The sequence below is a fragment of the Cucurbita maxima genome, unplaced genomic scaffold (genome assembly GCF_002738345.1).
Source record: "Cucurbita maxima cultivar Rimu unplaced genomic scaffold, Cmax_1.0 Cma_Scf00015, whole genome shotgun sequence".
In the NCBI taxonomy this organism is placed as follows: domain Eukaryota; kingdom Viridiplantae; phylum Streptophyta; class Magnoliopsida; order Cucurbitales; family Cucurbitaceae; genus Cucurbita; species Cucurbita maxima.
In genome coordinates this window covers 4,307,334-4,326,301 of record NW_019272031.1, presented here as the reverse complement: position 1 = coordinate 4,326,301, position 18,968 = coordinate 4,307,334, and the positions used below count along the sequence as shown (strand labels likewise).

General features: G+C 37.7%; 5 protein-coding genes across 5 annotated transcripts; 3 read left to right on the top strand and 2 right to left on the bottom strand.

Moving 5' to 3' along the window:
- The first annotated feature begins 4,750 nt into the window (after positions 1-4,750).
- Positions 4,751-6,578, top strand: LOC111490268 (U-box domain-containing protein 38-like). Its single transcript, XM_023138836.1, has one exon. The coding sequence runs from the start codon at positions 4,931-4,933 to the stop codon at positions 6,500-6,502; it is 1,572 nt and encodes a 523-aa protein (XP_022994604.1). The 5' UTR covers positions 4,751-4,930; the 3' UTR covers positions 6,503-6,578.
- Positions 6,579-7,234: 656 nt separating this feature from the next.
- On the top strand, positions 7,235-10,183 carry LOC111490296 (putative DNA glycosylase At3g47830). The gene is made up of 4 exons (XM_023138879.1): positions 7,235-7,667; positions 8,158-8,358; positions 9,636-9,692; positions 9,789-10,183. Exons 1-4 carry the CDS (start codon positions 7,251-7,253, stop codon positions 10,020-10,022), a joined length of 909 nt encoding a protein of 302 aa, XP_022994647.1. The 5' UTR covers positions 7,235-7,250; the 3' UTR covers positions 10,023-10,183.
- Positions 10,184-10,796: 613 nt separating this feature from the next.
- Positions 10,797-12,098, bottom strand: LOC111490294 (peroxidase 41-like). Its single transcript, XM_023138877.1, has 2 exons — positions 11,522-12,098; positions 10,797-11,441 (listed from the first exon to the last, which is right to left on the bottom strand). The coding sequence occupies exons 1-2, from the start codon at positions 11,888-11,890 to the stop codon at positions 10,830-10,832; spliced, it is 981 nt and encodes a 326-aa protein (XP_022994645.1). The 5' UTR covers positions 11,891-12,098; the 3' UTR covers positions 10,797-10,829.
- Positions 12,099-13,662: 1,564 nt separating this feature from the next.
- On the top strand, positions 13,663-14,839 carry LOC111490323 (snakin-2-like). The gene is made up of 2 exons (XM_023138913.1): positions 13,663-13,873; positions 14,584-14,839. The coding sequence occupies exons 1-2, from the start codon at positions 13,708-13,710 to the stop codon at positions 14,766-14,768; spliced, it is 351 nt and encodes a 116-aa protein (XP_022994681.1). The 5' UTR covers positions 13,663-13,707; the 3' UTR covers positions 14,769-14,839.
- Positions 14,840-17,379: 2,540 nt separating this feature from the next.
- Positions 17,380-18,382, bottom strand: LOC111490314. The gene is made up of 3 exons (XM_023138905.1): positions 17,990-18,382; positions 17,791-17,903; positions 17,380-17,698 (listed from the first exon to the last, which is right to left on the bottom strand). Exons 1-3 carry the CDS (start codon positions 18,297-18,299, stop codon positions 17,603-17,605), a joined length of 519 nt encoding a protein of 172 aa, XP_022994673.1. The 5' UTR covers positions 18,300-18,382; the 3' UTR covers positions 17,380-17,602.
- Positions 18,383-18,968: the final 586 nt, after the last annotated feature.

Below are 18,968 nucleotides of genomic sequence, written 5' to 3'. Positions count from 1 at the left end.
CAATAACTCATTTTTTTGCTCTACGAGTTTGCTTTCTTTCTCGGTAACAGCTAGCATTAAACATCTGTTTCACAAGCACTAAGTTTAAGTCAGTTATTTACCCGGGATAAGTCATCGGAATTCTACGAAAGAGTCTACTTCACTTTTTTTCCTTTTTGCTGCTCGGTATAGAAAGACCAATGATTCGTTCTGGTCTAAGATATACCGAGGAGAGTTTCCTACGAGGTATGGTAAACCGTTGCAAATTAGGGTTTCGGTTAATTATTTAAAAATTCGACCACTAAATCTTAAAAAATAAGGGGAAAATCAAACTTTAAAAAGCATTAATTTAAAGTAAAGGGGGATGAAAAGAGGTTTTGTGGATGATCTATAATTTAATTTAATTTAATTTAATTTAATTTAGTGGGTTTTAATAAAATTAATTAATTAATTAATTAAATAAACTGCAAAAAATATTCCCTTCTTTACCAAAGCCCAATAAAGCTCCCAAATAAGGGATTTTATCTATACAAGATACAGTCACAAACAGCCTTTTACTACCATCAATTAAAATAATAATTAATAATTATAAAATTTTAAATTATATTCTTCCCAAGCTTCCTTTTTAAAGGCCAAAAAATGGAAGCTTTGGTGAATCCCAACAATTATGCATATTCCCTACGCCCATCACATTTGCAGAGCTTAGCTGCCATTCCACATGCTAGATCGAGCTCTTCGGTTTTGAAAATGTTCGACCGAACCATAATTCAATGGGTTAAGACATATGTAGATATTACTATAATTGCTCAAATTCATCGCTAGCAGATATTGTCCGCTTTAAAACGCGTTTGTTAGAGAAAGGTTTTTACACCTTTATAAGGAATGTTTTGTTCTACTCTCAAACCGATGTGAGATCTTACAACTACTATATATGTTAGATAACTATCTTATAGTGTTAGATAATCATCGAGTTTATGAGTTTGTTATGTACATTTAACTAATATAAAACTACCAACCACATTATCCCGACTCCTGTCACATCTAACTGTACAAAACCCATCAACTAGAAATTGTTCTAACCTTGATGCATCCAACAGTGAAGAATTATCTGTTCTCATGAGAGATAGGCTAGAAAACCCATCAACTAGAAGTTACTCTAACCTTGATACATCCAACAGTGAAGAATTATCCGTTCTCGTGAGAGCTAGGCTAGAAAACTCATCAACTAGAAACCATTCTAACCCTGATACATCCAACAATGAAGAATTATCCGTTCTCGTGAGAACTAGGCTAGAAAACTCATCAACTAGAAACCATTCTAACCCTGATACATCCAACAGTGAAAAATTATCCGTTCTCGTTTGCACTAGACTAAAAAACCCATCAACCAAAAACCATTCTAACCCTGTTACATTCAATAGTGAAAAATTATCCGTTCTCATGAGAGCTAGACTAAAAAGCCCATCAACCAAAAACCATTCTAATCCTGATACATCTAATAGTGAAAAATTGTACGTTCTTGTAAGAGTTTGGCTAGAAAATTCATCAACTAGAAACCATTCTAACCCTGACCATCCAACAATAAAAAGTTATCCGTTCTCGTGAGAGCTAGACTAAAAAACCCATCAACCAGATACCATTCTAACCCCGATACATCCAATAGTGAAAAATTATCCGTTCTCGTGAGAGCTAGGCTAGAAAACCCATCAACCAAAAATCATTCTAACCCCAATACATCCAACAGTGAAAAATTATCCGTTCTCGAGGTAGGTTATACTAGTATTCCTCTAGAACCTCTACGTTCTCTTTTACATAGAAACAAGAGAGAGAAGGCAACAAAAAGCTTCCACTCCATCCATTTCCTTTCCTAATAATCTCTCTCTCTCCTCTCTCCTCTCTCTTCGTGTTCATTAAGAGAGAGCGAAGAAAGAGATGATTATCATCATAGCACCAAAGGCCTTGGATTTTTCTCCAACCTTTCAAAGAAAACACCCAACAAAAATCATCATCATCATCATGATCCCCTCTTCCTCCACCACCACCTCCTCCTCCTCCTCCTCCTCCATCATTACACCCTCACCTCCCTTCCCCTTCCTTCTCTTTCTCTCTCCACACCCACCAACCACCCCCACCACCACCACGAAGGACTATTCCTCCACCACCATGAAAGGATCTAAACCAATCCTCTCATAAACACAAAGCTTGCTCTTTTGGGGAATCAAGCATCTTGGTCCGATTTGATCCTTCATTCATTTGATAGCGATCAATCTTCAAATCTCTCAACTTTGCTTCATATAGTTGTTAAAGCTTCCTCTTTTTCTGCTAAAACTCATCAAATCCCATATGGGTTTGTCTCTTTTATGATCAAACTTAAAGAATTACACAATTTCTTCATGTTTCCCATCTGGGTTTTCAAAAGAATCCCACAATTTCTTCTCTTTCTTCTCTACTTTGTTCATCTTCACATGTAATCTACTTGTTTTTGTTCGACCAAGCCCTAGCAACAAGGCTACCACCCGCCTCACCACGTTCTAGGGTTTGCAATTATGTGGGTATGTTCTCATGATTATCAGCTTTCAATTATTTACTCTCTTCTCATGTCAATCAATCATGTATGTCTTCTTGCATGCATACATAACATACATGCTCCACTCGACAAAATCGTCGATTCAATCCTAAGATCGAGTTTTTTCGATACCATGTTAAATAACTCCTCGAACTCAAGATCTTAACTTATTGTTAAATTTAATTTTTAATGATTCAATCGTGTTTGATCTAAAAAGTTTCGTTTCTGGTTCGATATCATGTAAAATCTTAATTCAAGTTGATGGGTCATAGTAAATCTTGTAATCGACTAATCGAGCACAAAAATCGAGATTTGAGTTGGTCGATCCGATTAGAAAGTTAAGAACTTTAGTAGTTGACTACTATTGCTATTTTTTTTTTTTCAAAATTCAAAGGAAAAGGGAGAAATTTTCTCTAGGGTTTCTGTTTGTTTCCTGGGAAAGTGGTTTTAATGATGGGAGGTAGGAAAAAATGTGATTTTTTTAAGTGTGTTTTTTACTGTACAGTAAAAAAAAAATGCTTCAAAGTGACAGAAGCAGATAAGTCGTCTCCTTGATTTTCTCGGTATATTCGGTTAATGACTAAAGTTAAAAACTTTTTTCTTTGAATTTTACTGATAAAGCTGTCTTCTTTCTTGCCCATATGAATTTATTTACTGTTTTTCTTTTTTACTTTTTCTGAATCAATTTAAACCCTCTGTTAATTTGATTCATGTGCGTTCAGAAATATTAGCATGTGCCTGAGTTTTTTTTTACCTTGAGATGATAATTGATATATTATCCAATTTACTCGATTAAATCTAGATTTTTGAAAATTGGATTTGAGTATAACAACGAAATAATTTGAACATATTTAGTCGTTAATTATTGTTCTATAGGTAGATTATTTAATTTTCATCAGGCAATTATTGAACTAAAAAAATTAGTAATATTAATCTCATAGTGAATTCTACTTTTAGAAATTTCATTTTCTAATTTTATAATTTTTAAATAAAAAATATAAAATTTAAGTTTCAAACTAATAATTGGTTACTTTATAATTTGTTGAATAGAAAATATTAATTTAAATAATAATAATGAAAAATAGTGGCGGGCCTTTTTGGCCCATTCTTGGTACGTTTGATATATGTGGGCCTAAAGGCCGACCAAAATACGAAAATGGGCTTTCAGTAGGCCCATTTACTTATATGGGTGGTAAGTTGAGCCTAAAAATTGATCATGAATGTCAAAACTTTATATATATATATATATATATATATAACACTAAATCAAATAAACATTCGAAAAATTAAATAATTTTCGACCTTTATATTTCTTTTTTTTTATTTTCAGGTTAGTTTGTCGGTTGCTTTTTTTTTTTTTAATTATTTTTAAAAATACTAAATTCATTTATGTTACATAAAATTTAAATATCTAATATTTACAAATCTTCTTGATATAATATTAAGAGTGGATTAGATTGCAACCTTATTTTCGGCTAGATAAAAGAATGTTAATTCGTGAATCGACCCAAAAATGTCTAACCCAACTCAACCTTTATTATTTAGTTAGAGTAATTTGAATTGATCGAGTTATCGGATCATATGAACACTCATAATTTAAGTTTAACACGCATATTCGTTCCTCTCTCCAGCGTGGGATTTCACAATCCACCTCCCTTCGATACCCAATGTCCTCGTTGACACTCGTTTCTTTCTCCAATCGATATGAGATCTCACAATTCACCCCATTCATGGCCCAACGTCCTCGCCATCACATCGCTCGATATCCACCCCCTTTGGAGCTCAACATTCTTGCTAGCACATCGCTCGATGTCTAGCTCTGATATCATTTGTAACAACTCAAGTCTACTACTAGTATATATTATTTACTTTGATACGTTATGTTACAAGTAGTAATAAGATCAGCTGAGCCTTATTTGGCCACTTCAGGAGCAACTGTTCATCGACATTATGGAGAAATCCTTTACGAAGGAGATACCTTAGTTACATTTATATATGAAAAATCATGATCTGGCGATATAACGCAGGGTCTTCCAAAAGTGGAACAAGTATTAGAAGTGCGTTCGATTGATTCAATATCAATGAACCTAAAAAAGAGAATTGAGGATTGGAATTAGCGTATAACAAGAATTCTTGGAATTTCTTGGGAATTTTTTATTGGTGCTGAACTAACTCAAATTACTGCAGTCACACAATTTTTAAAACGTATCTAATACACAAAATCTCAAAGTCAAGAAATCCGGCTCGGTCCCAATCCGACAGTCTTCAATCCAGCCTCTCAAAAACAAAGGAAGAAAATCCTTCTCTCTCCGCGCAAATATTTCACATAAATCAATTCCAAACCTCACAAATTTCTGGATTTCGTCTCTGTTTTTTGCCTCAGAAATGGTCGGCCATGGCAATCACAGGTTGAAATTCTTCCATCACCGATCTTCTTCAACCTCCAAACCCGACCGCCCCGTTCACTACCCTCCAGAGTACCTCTGTGGAATTTCCAGGTCATTAATGGCGGACCCAGTCGTCGTCTCCTCCGGCCAGACCTACGAGCGCCTCTCCGTTCGCGTTTGTCAAGATTTCGGATTTTCCCCGACGGATGACGACGGCTCAACGGCGGATTTCTCCTCTGTTATCACCAACAGAAACATGAAACTCACGATTCTTAAATGGTGCGATAACAACGGAATCGAACACCCACAGCCGCCGGATTACACCTCGATTGAGTTAATCGTTCGTCAGTTAATGGAGAAGCAAAGGCAAAATAATCGATTCCTGTCTTCTGATACCGAGTTGTTAAGAGTCGTCGCCGATAAACGCCCGGGAGTTGCGGTTCATGCGGCGACGGAGGTTGGCCTCCGAGTCAATCGATTTCAACTGAACTCGCCGCCGCAGACGGAGGAGATCGTATGTGAAAGTACTATTTTGCCCTTCAAAACGCAACCTTCTTGTTATGCTCCTCCGCCGCAGACGGAGGAGATCGTACATGAAAGCTTTGACAGAGAAGGGAATTCAGAGGAGGAATCTCGAATCATCTCGAAATTCAGAAGCGATAAGGAATTCGAGCAACAAGAAGGAGTAATTTCCCTAAGAAATTTAACGAAATCGGACGAATCGATTAGGGCTTCGTTATGCACGAAGGAATTACTCGCTGCACTACTTCCTCTGGTTTCATCTCGATCTATGAACATCCAAATCAACGCCGTAGCTTCCGTCGTGAATCTCTCAATCGAGAAATCGAACAAAATGAAGATCGTACGATCCGGATTCGTTCCGCCATTAATCGATGTTTTAGATCGCGGATCCGCCGAATCGCAAGAACACGCCGCCGGTTCTCTGTTCAGTTTATCCTTAGACGACGAGAATAAAATGGCGATTGGAATTCTCGGCGGCTTACCGGTGTTGATGAACGCGCTCCGATCTGAGAACGAGAGGACGAGGAACGATTCAGCGCTTTGTTTATACCATTTGACATTGAATCCAAGCAACCGAGTAAAATTAGTGAAAATCGGCGCCGTTGGAATTCTGCTATCGTTGACGAGAATTGAAGGCTTTGCGAGTCGAATATTGCTGATTCTGTGCAATATCTCCGCCTGTGTCGACGGAAGATCGGCGATGTTGGATGCGAATGCGGTGGATTGTTTGGTCGGGATGTTGAAGGAGAAGGAGATGGATTCCGAGTCGACTCGGGAGAATTGTGTGGTGGCGCTTCACGCGCTGAGTCAAGGCGGATTCCGATTCAAAGGATTGGCGACGGCGGCGGGCGCGGTGGAAGCTTTGAGAGAGGTTGAAGAAAGGGGAAGTGGAAGGGCGAGGGAGAGGGCTAAGAGAATCTTGCAGATGATGAGAACTGGCGGGAATGGTTCGGTTGAGATGGATCGGGTTGATTCTGGTGGAGTCAGCTGGACCGGCCGGGTTGGTGTTGGCTTGAACCGGTACTCTACAAATACCACTAAGTTTTGATTTTCTTTGTTTATAGGATGTAATTGTTATATAGTTATTTATTTATGTCAAAAACATGGTGAAACTCGGGAGTCCATTCAAGCCTAACTTATTTCTATTCCTATAATTGTGGAGAACTTTTGGTTTAGCTAGTAATGTGAGATCTCACGTCGGTTGAAAAGAAAAACGAGAGATATATAAATCTCTTTCTAGTAGAAGTGTTTTAAAATTTTGAGAGAAAGCTCGAAAGCAACCTAAACAAAAATCCAAATAATACAATATTTGCTAGTGATGCGTTTGAACCTTTATTTAAATTTAAAGTCAAAGGTCACAAAATAATTAAGATTAACAAGTGATTTAAAAAAAAATATAGAAAATAAAAGTCAAATGAGAAGGTTTGGTGAGGAGTTGACTAAAACATCGTGGCAATCAACGATTGGGCGGTCTCAAATTCCATGCGTGACAGCAGGAATTGTAGCAGACAAAATAAGATTCCATATTTACCATTCAACTTAACGGACAAAATCCAAAGACATTTTATTATTTATAATCAATTTCCACGTCATCTTTAATCATGCCCTAAAATAATTATATATAAAAAAAAAACAAAATTTACTTTTCAACCGTTTACTTGGGCCGTTTTAGCTAATTGGGCTGAACTATTTAGTTCGCGAGTTTACTTGGGCCGTTTGAGAAGCCCAATTGAAAAAGCCCAAAAAGGGCTTCATAGTCCATACGATCAGAGAACGAATCAGCTTCACTCGGCGTGATGAAGAAGACGACCTGTAAAAAGAGGCGTCTTCAAAAACCAGAGCCAGATGGCGATTCTCACTCGAATGGACCTCGAGCAAAATCAATCAGAACTGTTAATGGCTTCGATTGCTCAACCAATGAACCGTATCCGGCTTATTCTTCGCCCACTTCTGACGAATGTTTGTCCGTACGAGACGATCTGTTGAATCTCCATGGTTTTCCCCGAGAGTTTGTGATATATCGGAAGGAGAGAGAGAGGTTGAGCGAGTGCTGCTCCGTCGTGGACGGCAGCGGTGGTGAGTTAGCGGAAAATGTGAAATCGGAGAGCGTTCTGGATGGGTTAGTGAGGACAGTGTTATCGCAAAACACTACGGAGGCTAATTCTGAGAAGGCTTTTGCTTCTCTCAAGTCTGCTTTTGCTACCTGGGAAGATGTGAGTCTTCATCGTTTTTTTTAATGGCTTAATTTGCTTATTATTGGATTGTACTGTCGATTTCTTTTTGCAATGAAGGATTTAGGAAATGAAACTGATGCTCATAGTTATTGTTCAGTGAAGTATTCGTTACTCGATACTTGAGATGTATTGCTATATGTCTGCTAATTCATCTGTATTGTCAATGCTACCTTTTGAAAAATTTGAATATCATTTTCGAGATGAACAACTGATTGAAATGAAGCTTATCATGTTGCTGGACCATAAGTTTTATTAGTTTTGTTTGTGTTATCAGTTATGATTCTAATGAAAGACCTCAAATCTTTTCTGTTTTCTGATAATTTCAAACTAATCTTTCATAATATATCTTGCTTACAGTTTAAAGGAAAACTTGATATCTCCTATGGATAATGTGATTGATTATTGGAGTTCTATTGGTTTTCCTGAAACCTTGGAGGTTTTGATTTTATGAACTCAAATTTTGCTGTAGGTTCTTTCAGCTGAATCCAAATGCATAGAGGATGCCATAAGATGTGGAGGATTAGCACCCACAAAAGCCTCTTGCATTAAAAACATATTGAGTTCTTTGTCAAAGAGAAGAGGCAAATTATGCCTGGAGTACTTGCACAATTTATCCATCGATGAAGTAAAGGCTGAACTGTCCACCTTCAAAGGAATTGGTCCCAAAACGGTATTGTTTGAATGAACAAGCCTTCATAGCCTAATTTTAGTTTCATTTCTAGATCTTGCTGTGCATGGAGCTATACCTCAACTTAACTGTATCTATTGGGATCCTAGTTTAAGGCTTCTGCTGAAGAGTCTTTATTCTAATCACATCTGTTGCGGCTATCTCTGGCTTGTTTAAGGCATAATAGTTTATAAACAGGGTCGCGTCGGTTTGCTTCTTGATTGCTTAGTTTTACGGATGAATTCATGCTCTCTTACTTGTTTAAGGCATCATAGTTTATAAACCAGGTTGCGTCGGTTTGCATCTTGATTGCTTAGTGTTATGGATAGTTTACATCTTGATTGCTTAGTGTTACGGATGAATTGAATCATGCTATCTCTGGCTTGTTTAATGCATCATGATTTATAAACCAGGTCACGTCGATTTGCATCTTGATTGCTTAGTGTTACGGATGAATTGAATCATGCTATCTCTGGCTTGTTTAACGCATCATGGTTTATAAACCAGGTCGCGTCGGTTTGCATCTTGATTGCTTAGTGTTACGGATGAATTGAATCATGCTATCTTTGGCTTGTTTAAGGCATCATGGTTTATAAACTAGGTTGCGTCGGTTTGCATCTTGATTGCTTAGTGTTACGGTGTTTAAGGCATCATGGTTTATAAACTAGGTTGCGTCGGTTTGCATCTTGATTGCTTAGTGTTACGGATGAATTGAATCATGCTATCTCTGGCTTGTTTGCGTCGGTTTGCATCTTGATTGCTTAGTGTTACGGATGAATTGAATCATGCTATCTCTGGCTTGTTTAAGGCATCATGGTTTATAAACCAGGTCGCGTCGGTTTGCATCTTGATTGCTTAGTGTTACGGATGAATTGAATCATGCTATCTTTGGCTTGTTTAAGGCATCATGGTTTATAAACTAGGTCGCGTCGGTTTGCATCTTGATTGCTTAGTGTTACGGATGAATTGAATCATGCTATCTCTGGCTTGTTTAAGGCATCATGGTTTATAAACCAGGTCGTGTCGGTTTGCATCTTGATTGCTTAGTGTTACGGATGAATTGAATCATGCTATCTCTGGCTTGTTTAAGGCATCATGGTTTATAAACCAGGTCGAGTTGGTTTGCATCTTGATTGCTTCGTGTTACGGATGAATTGAATCATGTTATCTCTGGCTTGTGTAAGGCATCATAGTTTATAAGCCAGGTCGCGTCGGTTTTGCATCTTGATTGCTTAGTGTTACCGATGAATTGAATCGATCATACAAGTTATATTTGACAGGTAGCCTGTGTATTGATGTTCAATCTTCAGAAAGACGACTTTCCAGTAGACACCCATGTGAGTAACATATAATTGAGTTTTGATTTCTGATGAGTTAGTGATCCTTTTTCTTTAAGACCATTGGAAGATTTTGATTCTTCAACATGTTTGCAGGTCTTCGAGATTGCGAAATTCATCGGTTGGGTCCCTGATGAGGCGGACAGGAACAAAACATATCTTCATCTCAACCAAAGGATCCCAAATCATCTCAAATTTGATCTCAACTGTCTTCTTTACACTCATGGCAAGCTCTGTTCGAAATGTTCGAAGAGAACAGGCGGCGGCCGACAGCGAAAGGTATCCGAAAATCAGTCTTGTCCCTTGTTGAAGTACTCCAAGAACCTTTAAATTTGTAATGTAAATGTTTTCACAAGTGTATATGTTTGAAAAGCTTCTAATCCTTTTTATCATCCCATTTGCCCCCACAAAGTAGAAAATGACATGCTACAATGCCTGCATTTTGGGATGCTTTTTCTGCTAGTAAATTGATTTGACTATGTTGGGTGATAGTTTGTCATATTCTTATAGAAATCACTTGCCAAACTTTCCCCGATTTTCAAGTGGGCCTTATTTTACGAAAAAAAGAACCTCGAACCGAGGTCGTTGGTGGGCAGTACTTTTGGGCAATATTAAACACAAGGACATAGATTAGGTAGTAAACATTTAACCTTCGGTATCATTTAGATGCAATAGTAACCTCTGGTAAAATGCCCACTCGTAACCCAGTAGATAAAGTACGTTTTAGGGATTGGCGTTTTACCCATTCAAGACTTGGCATTGGGCATTCCAAAAATGGGGTACTATCTGGTGAGTGAATTCAATAATAGACGCTTGTTGGCATTCCAACCTTCCTTTTGCTGCAATAATAACTTTAATAGTATGAGGTAGATGTAACGACTCAGATCCATTAAGTAGGGTAGACCATCATCACCGCCCAAAAAACAATATCAGTACCATCATAATTGATCACGATTCCGAACGAAAGCAAACAAAAGAGACCAATTTCCGAACGAAAAATAAATAATAAATAAGAAGTTAAATATATATATATATATTGCCCTTCTTCTTAGAGAAACAACATTAATTTCCTTCATTGTTCCTTTTTTTTTTTTTGTTTATTTTGTTAAAAAAAGAAAAAAAGAAAATCCAAATGTCTTATGTCTTAATAGAATTGAACAAATCACACCTTCGCCGAACTTCCCCTTTCCTTCCCGTCTTAACGCCGTGAATACTGAGTTTCTCCATAGCGTGAGCGAAGTCGTTAAAAAACGCCGTCTGGTTCACGGCGTACATATCCACAAACGGCTTGGTCCTCGGATCCTTACCTAGCGCATTGTCAGTAGCCAATAATCCAAGTCCACGTGGCAGATTCTGAAAGTACATGTTGTCGAATTTGCCAGGTGTCATTACGTCGTTGAATGCTGACATGTCGGAGTCCTTTTGAAAATTACCGCACATGACCTTGAGTTTCTCGGCGAATTTTGGGTAAATGTCTGGGTCAGTGGGTGTGGTGGCGCTGAAATTGAAGAGGCGGCCGGCGAACTCCTTGCAGTGGGAGAATCCGATGGTATGGCCGCCGGACAGTGCCACCAATTCTTTGGTCGTGAACCCTTTTCCGGCGAACATATCAATGAGTTGGTCCACTGAATCGCTCACTAATGGGAGGTTCCCTTCCACATTCTCTAATTTTGATATCATCCCATCTTTTCTCCCTAATCGAACGTTGTAGAACGGACCTCCAACCATCACCACCAAATCCCGAGTCGCCTGAAATCAACCAGACTCGTCGAACACTCACATTAGTTAAGTAAGTAGAAGATTACGAGCATAAAACTAAAAAAACTTACCTGAGCTAAGATATCAGAACAAGATACAATGCCAGGACAGACGAGTTCGAGGTTGGTTTTGGCATGAATGATGACATCAAAGGCATCCCCAGAGAGGGAATGGTTGATATCGGCCTCACGTTCGGCTTTGTTGAAGGTATTGGAGGAAATGAGGACAGAGGCATCGCAACCATCGACCATGCAGTCATGAAAGAAGAGTCGTAGGGTTCCTGCGGCAGTAACTGGACTATTGATTTGTTTATTGGTGACGGTCTCGCGGATGATCTTCTCGAAGTTGGGACATGTTTTTTGGTAATAACCGAGGGTGAGTTTCGAGTCGACGGAGACGGGGACGGAGAGGACAATGAGAAAAAGAAAAGGGAAAGCCATGGTTGAGGTGAAAAGGAGGAGGAAGAAGAGAAGTTATTGCTTCCTCCTTATCTATGGGGAAGCCACTTCCAATGAAGGGCAATGAAGAATAATAAGAAGAAGAAGGAACCAATAAGCTAAAGAAAAACAACCAAATTTGGATTAAAATTAATGAATGAGAGAAAATATGGGATCCATACAATGGTTTTCAGTTGAATAGGAGAAGTTCTTGGAGTGTCTGTTATGATCAAACCCTTTCTTGAATTTCCTCATTTTTTTTAAAAATAATTTTGTATTTTCTTTCGTATCACGTCATATCATGTCATAATATGTATCATAGAATGTCTTTATGCATCGAAACCTGTAAAAAATGGATGGCTTGGATCGTGTCGATGAGTTTGAGTTGGTGTTTGGTGCTGGGTTGCTCCATACTAGTAGGACGTGTGTACGTGGGGTTGGGCCCAATAATACGTGTGGGTTGTTGGGTTGGATGTCCAGAGGATTGGGCCACGCCAGGTGTAATAACCCAAGCCCACATTAGGAAATATTGTTCGTTTTGATCTGTTATGTATTGTCGTTGGTCTCACCGTTTTAAAATACGTCTACTAGTGAGAGATTGCTACACCCTTGTAAGAAATGCTTCGTTCCTCCAATCGATGTGGGATCTCACAATCCACTCTCCTTGAGACCCAAACACTCTTATAAAGAATGTTTCGCTCCCCTCTCCAATCAATATGGGATCTTACAGTCCACCCTCCTTAGGGGCCGAATGTCCTCGCTGGCATACCGCCTGCTGTCTGGCTCTGATACCATTTATAACAGCCTAAGACTACAGCTCGCAAATATTATCTGTTTTGGCCCGTTACGTATCGCTGTCAGTCTCCCAATTTTAAAATAAGTGTATTAAGAATTTTCACACTTTTAAAAGGAATGTTTCGTTACACTCTCTAAACGTGTGTGAGATCTCACACTAACCCAACCTAGACTTAATTTGTTGGTCGGCTAATCTACTAAACTGAGCTAAGTTTGGATTGGATTGTAAGATCAAACTAATCATCATCTGAAACTATTACGTAACCGAATCTATAATAGGTTAGAGGACACACATATCCAACTTCTTAGTCCAAAAAGGACAGAATTCAATTCCCAAGTAAAAACACAAGTGTGTGGTTTTGCAAATTATTTTCAGCAACTTTATTGTCGTCTTTATGCAAATAGTGGAAGACAGCATGTTCGTGGAGCATCACCCAAGCTGGTTTCCATTACGAGCTCGCTTTTGAACCAATTCGAAATTTTTAGTCGGTAATCCAAACAATTTAAATACAGTTTATAATTCAACCCAATCCTCTATTTTTTTTATTGAATTGTCGAAAAATGCTGCTGATTCACGTTACATTAACAACTAAATTCTCAAAAATTCATAAATCAGTGTCTATCGTTAACATCGGTTACAGACGTTAAACTTTTTAATCTTTTAAAATTTGAGTATAATAGGGTTTGGGTTCGGTTAGTTTAGAGTGCAAGACTCTTTTTGGGTTAGTGAGATTGATCCTATTAGAAAAATGACCACGAAACCGACATGAATTACGATCAGCTCGAGAGTGCCATTTGGTTGGGATTATTATGAGTAGTGACATGCATGGCAAAATGTGTGTCCAAAAAGACAAAAATGTCCCCACACGACAGGCTTTCCAGCTCGCCCACTCTGCCACTCTCATGTAATTTACCCAACAAACCATGTCCTGTTTGGGAAATTCACATAACCACAAGAGTCCATTATATGACCAACTCAAGAAGATGTTGAAGGAAGTGTCCTCATAACGCTTAGGAAAGCTCCCATGGCTGCTCGTTTCCTTCTTCTTCTTGGAGTTCTCGCCTTCCTTTGCCTTTCACCGGCAAGCTTTCTTCATGGAGGGTCCGTCGGCTTTGATGGAAACCCCGGAGGGGGAGGAGGAGGAGGAGGGACGGTGAGGAGGCCAAACGAGAGGGTGATGACCAAAATAGGTAAGAAACTAATAGTAGCGTTCAAAAACTCAATTACCTGAAAAACCTTATCAACCCAGTTCAATCCATACGGTTTGGATTTGGTTATAAACTTATTCAAGTTAGGTCAGGTTTAAATCATAGTGGTGTTCAAAAACTCGATTGTCCGAAAAACCTGATCAATCCACCTCAATCCGTACGACTTGAATTGTGTTATAAACTTATTCGAGTTGAGTTAGGTTTAAATCATAGTGGTATTCAAAAACCTGATTACGCAAAAATACCTGATCAACCTAGCTCAACCCGTACGGTTTGAATTGAGTTATAAACTTATTTGAGTTGGGTCAGGTTTAAATTATCGTGGTATTCAAAAACTCGATTGCCCGAAAAACCTGATCAATCCAACTCAACCCGTACGACTTGAATTGGGTTATAAACTTATTCGAGTTGAGTAAGGTTTAAATCATAGTAGTGTTCAAAAACCCGATTGTCCAAAAAAAATCTAATCAACTCAACTCAACTCGTACGGTTTGAATTGGGTTATAAACTTATTCGTGTTGGGTTAGGTTTAAATCATAGTAGTGTTCAAAAATTCGATTACTCGCAAAATCTGATCAAACCAACTCAATAAGTACGGTTTGAATTGGATTATAAACTTATTCGAGCTGGATTGACTTAAATTTTATGATTAGGTTGAGTTTAGTTCATTATTTAATAAGAATTGTCTGTAGACTGTGGATGGGAGTGCAAGCGGCGATGTGGAGCGCACTCGAGGCCGAACCGGTGCTTGAGGGTGTGCGGGACGTGCTGCTTGCGCTGCAACTGCGTGCCGCCGGGGACTTCAGGGAACCGTGAGATGTGCGGCACTTGCTACACCGGCATGACCACGCATGGCAACAAGACCAAGTGCCCTTAATTTCCCTCCCCCTTTTGGTTTATTTCAATGGTATAATAAAAATAATTAGATGAAACTACAAGCTCTTAAATTCAATTTTAATATAGTTTAGGGACTAAATCATGATTTAATTTTAAACGTTAAATTATTTATTCTTTTATGTTACGGTCAATTTCCAGCCGTGAGTTAGAAAGAAGAACGAACAATTTTCTTTTATTTTAGTTGACATGTCGTTTGGTCGGGTTCAGTAGCATAGTAGCTCAGTCCAATTAACATCAACCACTGGACCTAACGATTCAATACTCATCTACAACGCTTCAGACCATAATGAAATTACAATGAAATTAAACATTTCTAAATGCTTCATTCACAAACATTCACGTGACATGAAATGAAATATTAATCGAACTGAAGAAACCAAATCTTAGAAAGACGTCGTCTCCTAAAAATTGGGTCGTGAAGTTCTTTCTTTAAAAGCAAGCAAAGGGTAAGTGGGAATTCGATCGTAATCATTCTCGGGAATGGTTTTGTCAAAGATTGAATAATTTTTTTTTTTTTTTTTTTGATGTAGAAGTTCTTTGCCCACTCGAGTTATTTATTTATGTATTTATTTTAATTATTAAATTAATTATTTGAATGTTTTTTTTATGGGTACCAATTGATTCATATAGGCTATAATATGACTATTTCTAGGTACATATTGTATGGACTTTAGGCAATTCTTTTTATAATATGATTGAAATATCTTTTGGAAATTTATTATTTTAAATTCTTTGACCCATCAATTCTAAATAATTTCCATTTAAATCATTATTAAATAAAATTATCTCGTTTTTACTTTGACAAAAATAATTAATTTTAACTATTTCTCGGGTGTTTAAAAACCCGATCAACTCAACCCAATTCGTATGATTTAGGTTGGATTCGATTCAAATAAATAAAAATTTTATGGACTGGTTTGGTTCGTGAATTCCCCTGAAACTTGGTTAGGTTAAACCGAACCATCTCGAATTTAATGTTAATTTTAAAAAATACATTTTTACCAACAATTTGAACCAACCCANAAAAAAAAAAGCCTGAAAAATTGAATTTCGTAAAAAAAAAAAAAAAAAAAAAAAAGTCTCAACCCACATATAACCCTTACTTGATATAACTTTTCATACTTCAAACGTAAGATAGACTCAAATTTACTTTTAGATCGCTTATCAAATATTGTAAACCTCTCTATAAGAGACTCGTCTTAAAATCGTGAGGCTTATAGCGAAACATAATAGGTTGAAATAATATCTGCTTACAATGAACTTGGACTGTTACACTTTTTTATCTTTAATACTGAGGAATTTTAGCTATCTCGTGTTTTTAAAATTTGATTCAGATGTTCATCATACACAGACGGAAATTATCCAAGTTTAGAACTTAAAAGACTATGATTTAAAATTTGATTCAAAGTAAAGGTGGATGATGATGAAAAAGATGGGAAGGTGAAAGATGTTGGTTTGTGTTTGAGAATGCATAGTGATTGGTACTGATGGGGTATGTTGGAGCATGCTGCGTGGCCGTGCATGGCACAGAAAGACAAGCTAAAAGAGCACGCACTCTCCCTTTTCTTGCACTCTCAATGGCTATCAATTCCATTTTTTGGGTCAAAATCCCATCCCCCTTGCCTATACGTTGTTTCCTTTGCTTGAACTATCTCAAACATTCTATGCCCCACTTCATTCCCTTTCACTTTATCTCTAACTTTTGCTTCCTTACTTCTCACCCTTAATCTTTTAAGCTTCGTCATCAAAATTAGATGTGATATCGATTTTGTTTTGGGTCGTTCGTCTTTTAAATGTATTTTATTTTGGTTTATGTCTAAGATTTAGATTGGACTCGACACCGACATTGTAATAACTCAAACTCACCACTAGTAAATATTGTCTTTTTTTTAACTTTTCCCTCAAAGTTTAAAAACGTGCATGACCCTTATAATGAATGTTTCGTTATTCTCTCCAATCGATGTGAGATCTCACAATGAATGTTTCGTTACTCTCTCCAATCGATGTGAGATCTCACAATTCATCCCCTTCGAACTCCAGCACTTTGTACCACTTATAAACCCCAGGTTCTCCTCTCCGAGAGATGTGCAATCTCACAATTCACCCCCTTCGAAGCCAGCGCTTCATTCCCTCTCAAACTGATATGAGATCTCATAATTCACACTCCTTTAGTGCCCGACGTTCTTCCTCTCTCCAATCAAACATTTACTTGTATCATCTACCACATACCTAAGTATCTCACATGACTAGGTTAGATACTTGTCTGAGGTTAAGATGAGTTATTTTAGCATGTTTTGTGTTCACTCGTGTTGTCTAGTAGAATTGCTCCAAACCAAACTCCGTTTAACTTTGAAATTCCTATGATTGAGCCATCGAAAATGGGACACTTCCATTTGAATTTGGTTCGAGAATGTTTCGTTTCCCCAAGCATGTAAGTGTTTTGTGAGGCCGTTCTAGTGAGTCGACCTTTCTCCTTTCTTTTTTCCTCTGTTCAATTTGAGCTTCGATTTTTTTTTCTATTCCCATTCGAACTGTTCAAGAAACCGAAGAAACAAACAAGAATTGTTCATCTATCTCAACAAGAACACAAAGAACACAAACAACTCAGGAATTATTTCAATCTTCCAAACCCTATTTTCAGTTTCTCAAATGAAATTCAAAGAACAGTGTTCCCATATATCAAATCCATTTTCGTTTCCCTTTGTCCTCTGTTCTGTTTCTGTAAGAACTACACATTTTTATGCACAAATCTCCCTCTAAAACTCCCACAATTTCATCCCATCATTACATTTTTGAATCATAAACCTTAAATCCTTAGCTTCCACCCTCTGAAATGCTTTGCAGAGAAGGCTGCCATCCTCTCGATTTAGCCGATGAACACACTGCTCTGTTTCTCTCACTTTTCATTATCTAAAAGGAATTGAAAACAAGCAATGATCATAATCCATTTATGAACCACAGATTTTCCAGGAATCTAAACATGAACATTGAAAAATACCCACCTGATTACTATCTCCTTCAGTTTCCTTCTCAAATTTTTGAAGTTTTCCCTCAAAATCCAACATGTTTTTCTTCATTTTCGCTTCCTGTTTGGCTTTCAAACCCTGCAAAACGTCTAACCCACATCACGAAATTAAGAATCCAGTTCATAAATCAGAGGAATTAATTGAATCAAACAAGAAATTGAACAATTGAACAAACCTTGGGTTTTGACGAGGCGGTAAATTTGGCCTAGAACGAGGGAATCGGTGGGCTTGAGCAGCTTGATTCGGGTCAAACGGACCGAGTTGGAATTTGTGCTGTTTGCTTGCCGGTGATTATCGCGGCGGCGACAGTGTAGGTCAGAGGTTTCCGATGAGCATATTTCGGTGGAGATGAGAAGAGCAACGTAGTGGCCGGGATTTGACTTCATAATCTCGCCGGCGTTCACTGGCCAGTATAATCGATCGATTTTTCCGGCTGGGTGTTGTATGATAAGAGATGCTGTGTCTACGGCTTGGCAATTTCCCATCGGTTTTGTTTCTCTCTCTACTGGTAATCTGCTTCTCTCTCTAGAATTGGGAACTGTGGCGGCGAGGATAAAGATGAAGAAGAAGATCGAATTTGAGATTGATGGTAGAGCACCGACCTAATTTATAGTCTGTTAAGTATATACGAAACGGTGCGTTTTGATTTCTTAGGGTAATTTGGTAATTTTGTCGAGGGAGAAATTCGTCACTTCACTTTGAAAATAATGAAAGCGCTTTACCGTTTTTTTTTCTTTCTTTTTAAAGTACAAATTATTATTATTATTATTATTATTATTATTATTATTATTATTATTGAATTTAGCTTATTTTCTCTCAATCCAAAATAGGTATTTATATGAAAATAATTTAGGGTTTTTTTTAACGTTTTTGTCGTCCAATTAGATTAGATATAAACCGGATTGAGTTGAAACAGGATATCACGAGTCGAGAGCATGCATGGCACATGCCTTTTTAAAAGGTCGGGACCTTCTAATGAGACCAAGTATAGGGACAATCTCGACCTCGTGCCAAAGATAAGAGGTTGGATTTGAGTTTTAATCTAAAATTTTCTTTTCTTTACCTCGTCGCATAATCGTTCTATGTTGGCACGTAATTTTTATACCCGTTTTACCTTTTTTTTTTTTTTTTTTTTTTTTTTTTTTTTAGTTGAC

What these genes read in the sequence shown, in the direction of transcription:
- LOC111490268 (XM_023138836.1), top strand. Translation starts at nt 4,931, where the DNA reads ATGGTCGGCCATGGCAATCACAGGTTGAAATTCTTCCATCACCGATCT.
- LOC111490296 (XM_023138879.1), top strand. Translation starts at nt 7,251, where the DNA reads ATGAAGAAGACGACCTGTAAAAAGAGGCGTCTTCAAAAACCAGAGCCA. An exon ending in AAGGAATTGGTCCCAAAACG is followed by an intron (nt 8,359 to 9,635) that starts GTATTGTTTGAA and finishes TATATTTGACAG; the next exon opens with GTAGCCTGTGTATTGATGTT. An exon ending in ACTTTCCAGTAGACACCCAT is followed by an intron (nt 9,693 to 9,788) that starts GTGAGTAACATA and finishes ACATGTTTGCAG; the next exon opens with GTCTTCGAGATTGCGAAATT.
- LOC111490294 (XM_023138877.1), bottom strand. Translation starts at nt 11,890, where the DNA reads ATGGCTTTCCCTTTTCTTTTTCTCATTGTCCTCTCCGTCCCCGTCTCC. An exon ending in GTTCTGATATCTTAGCTCAG is followed by an intron (nt 11,442 to 11,521) that starts GTAAGTTTTTTT and finishes GGTTGATTTCAG; the next exon opens with GCGACTCGGGATTTGGTGGT.
- LOC111490323 (XM_023138913.1), top strand. Translation starts at nt 13,708, where the DNA reads ATGGCTGCTCGTTTCCTTCTTCTTCTTGGAGTTCTCGCCTTCCTTTGC. An exon ending in GAGGGTGATGACCAAAATAG is followed by an intron (nt 13,874 to 14,583) that starts GTAAGAAACTAA and finishes AATTGTCTGTAG; the next exon opens with ACTGTGGATGGGAGTGCAAG.
- LOC111490314 (XM_023138905.1), bottom strand. Translation starts at nt 18,299, where the DNA reads ATGGGAAATTGCCAAGCCGTAGACACAGCATCTCTTATCATACAACAC. An exon ending in CCGCCTCGTCAAAACCCAAG is followed by an intron (nt 17,904 to 17,989) that starts GTTTGTTCAATT and finishes GATGTGGGTTAG; the next exon opens with ACGTTTTGCAGGGTTTGAAA. An exon ending in CTGAAGGAGATAGTAATCAG is followed by an intron (nt 17,699 to 17,790) that starts GTGGGTATTTTT and finishes AATTCCTTTTAG; the next exon opens with ATAATGAAAAGTGAGAGAAA.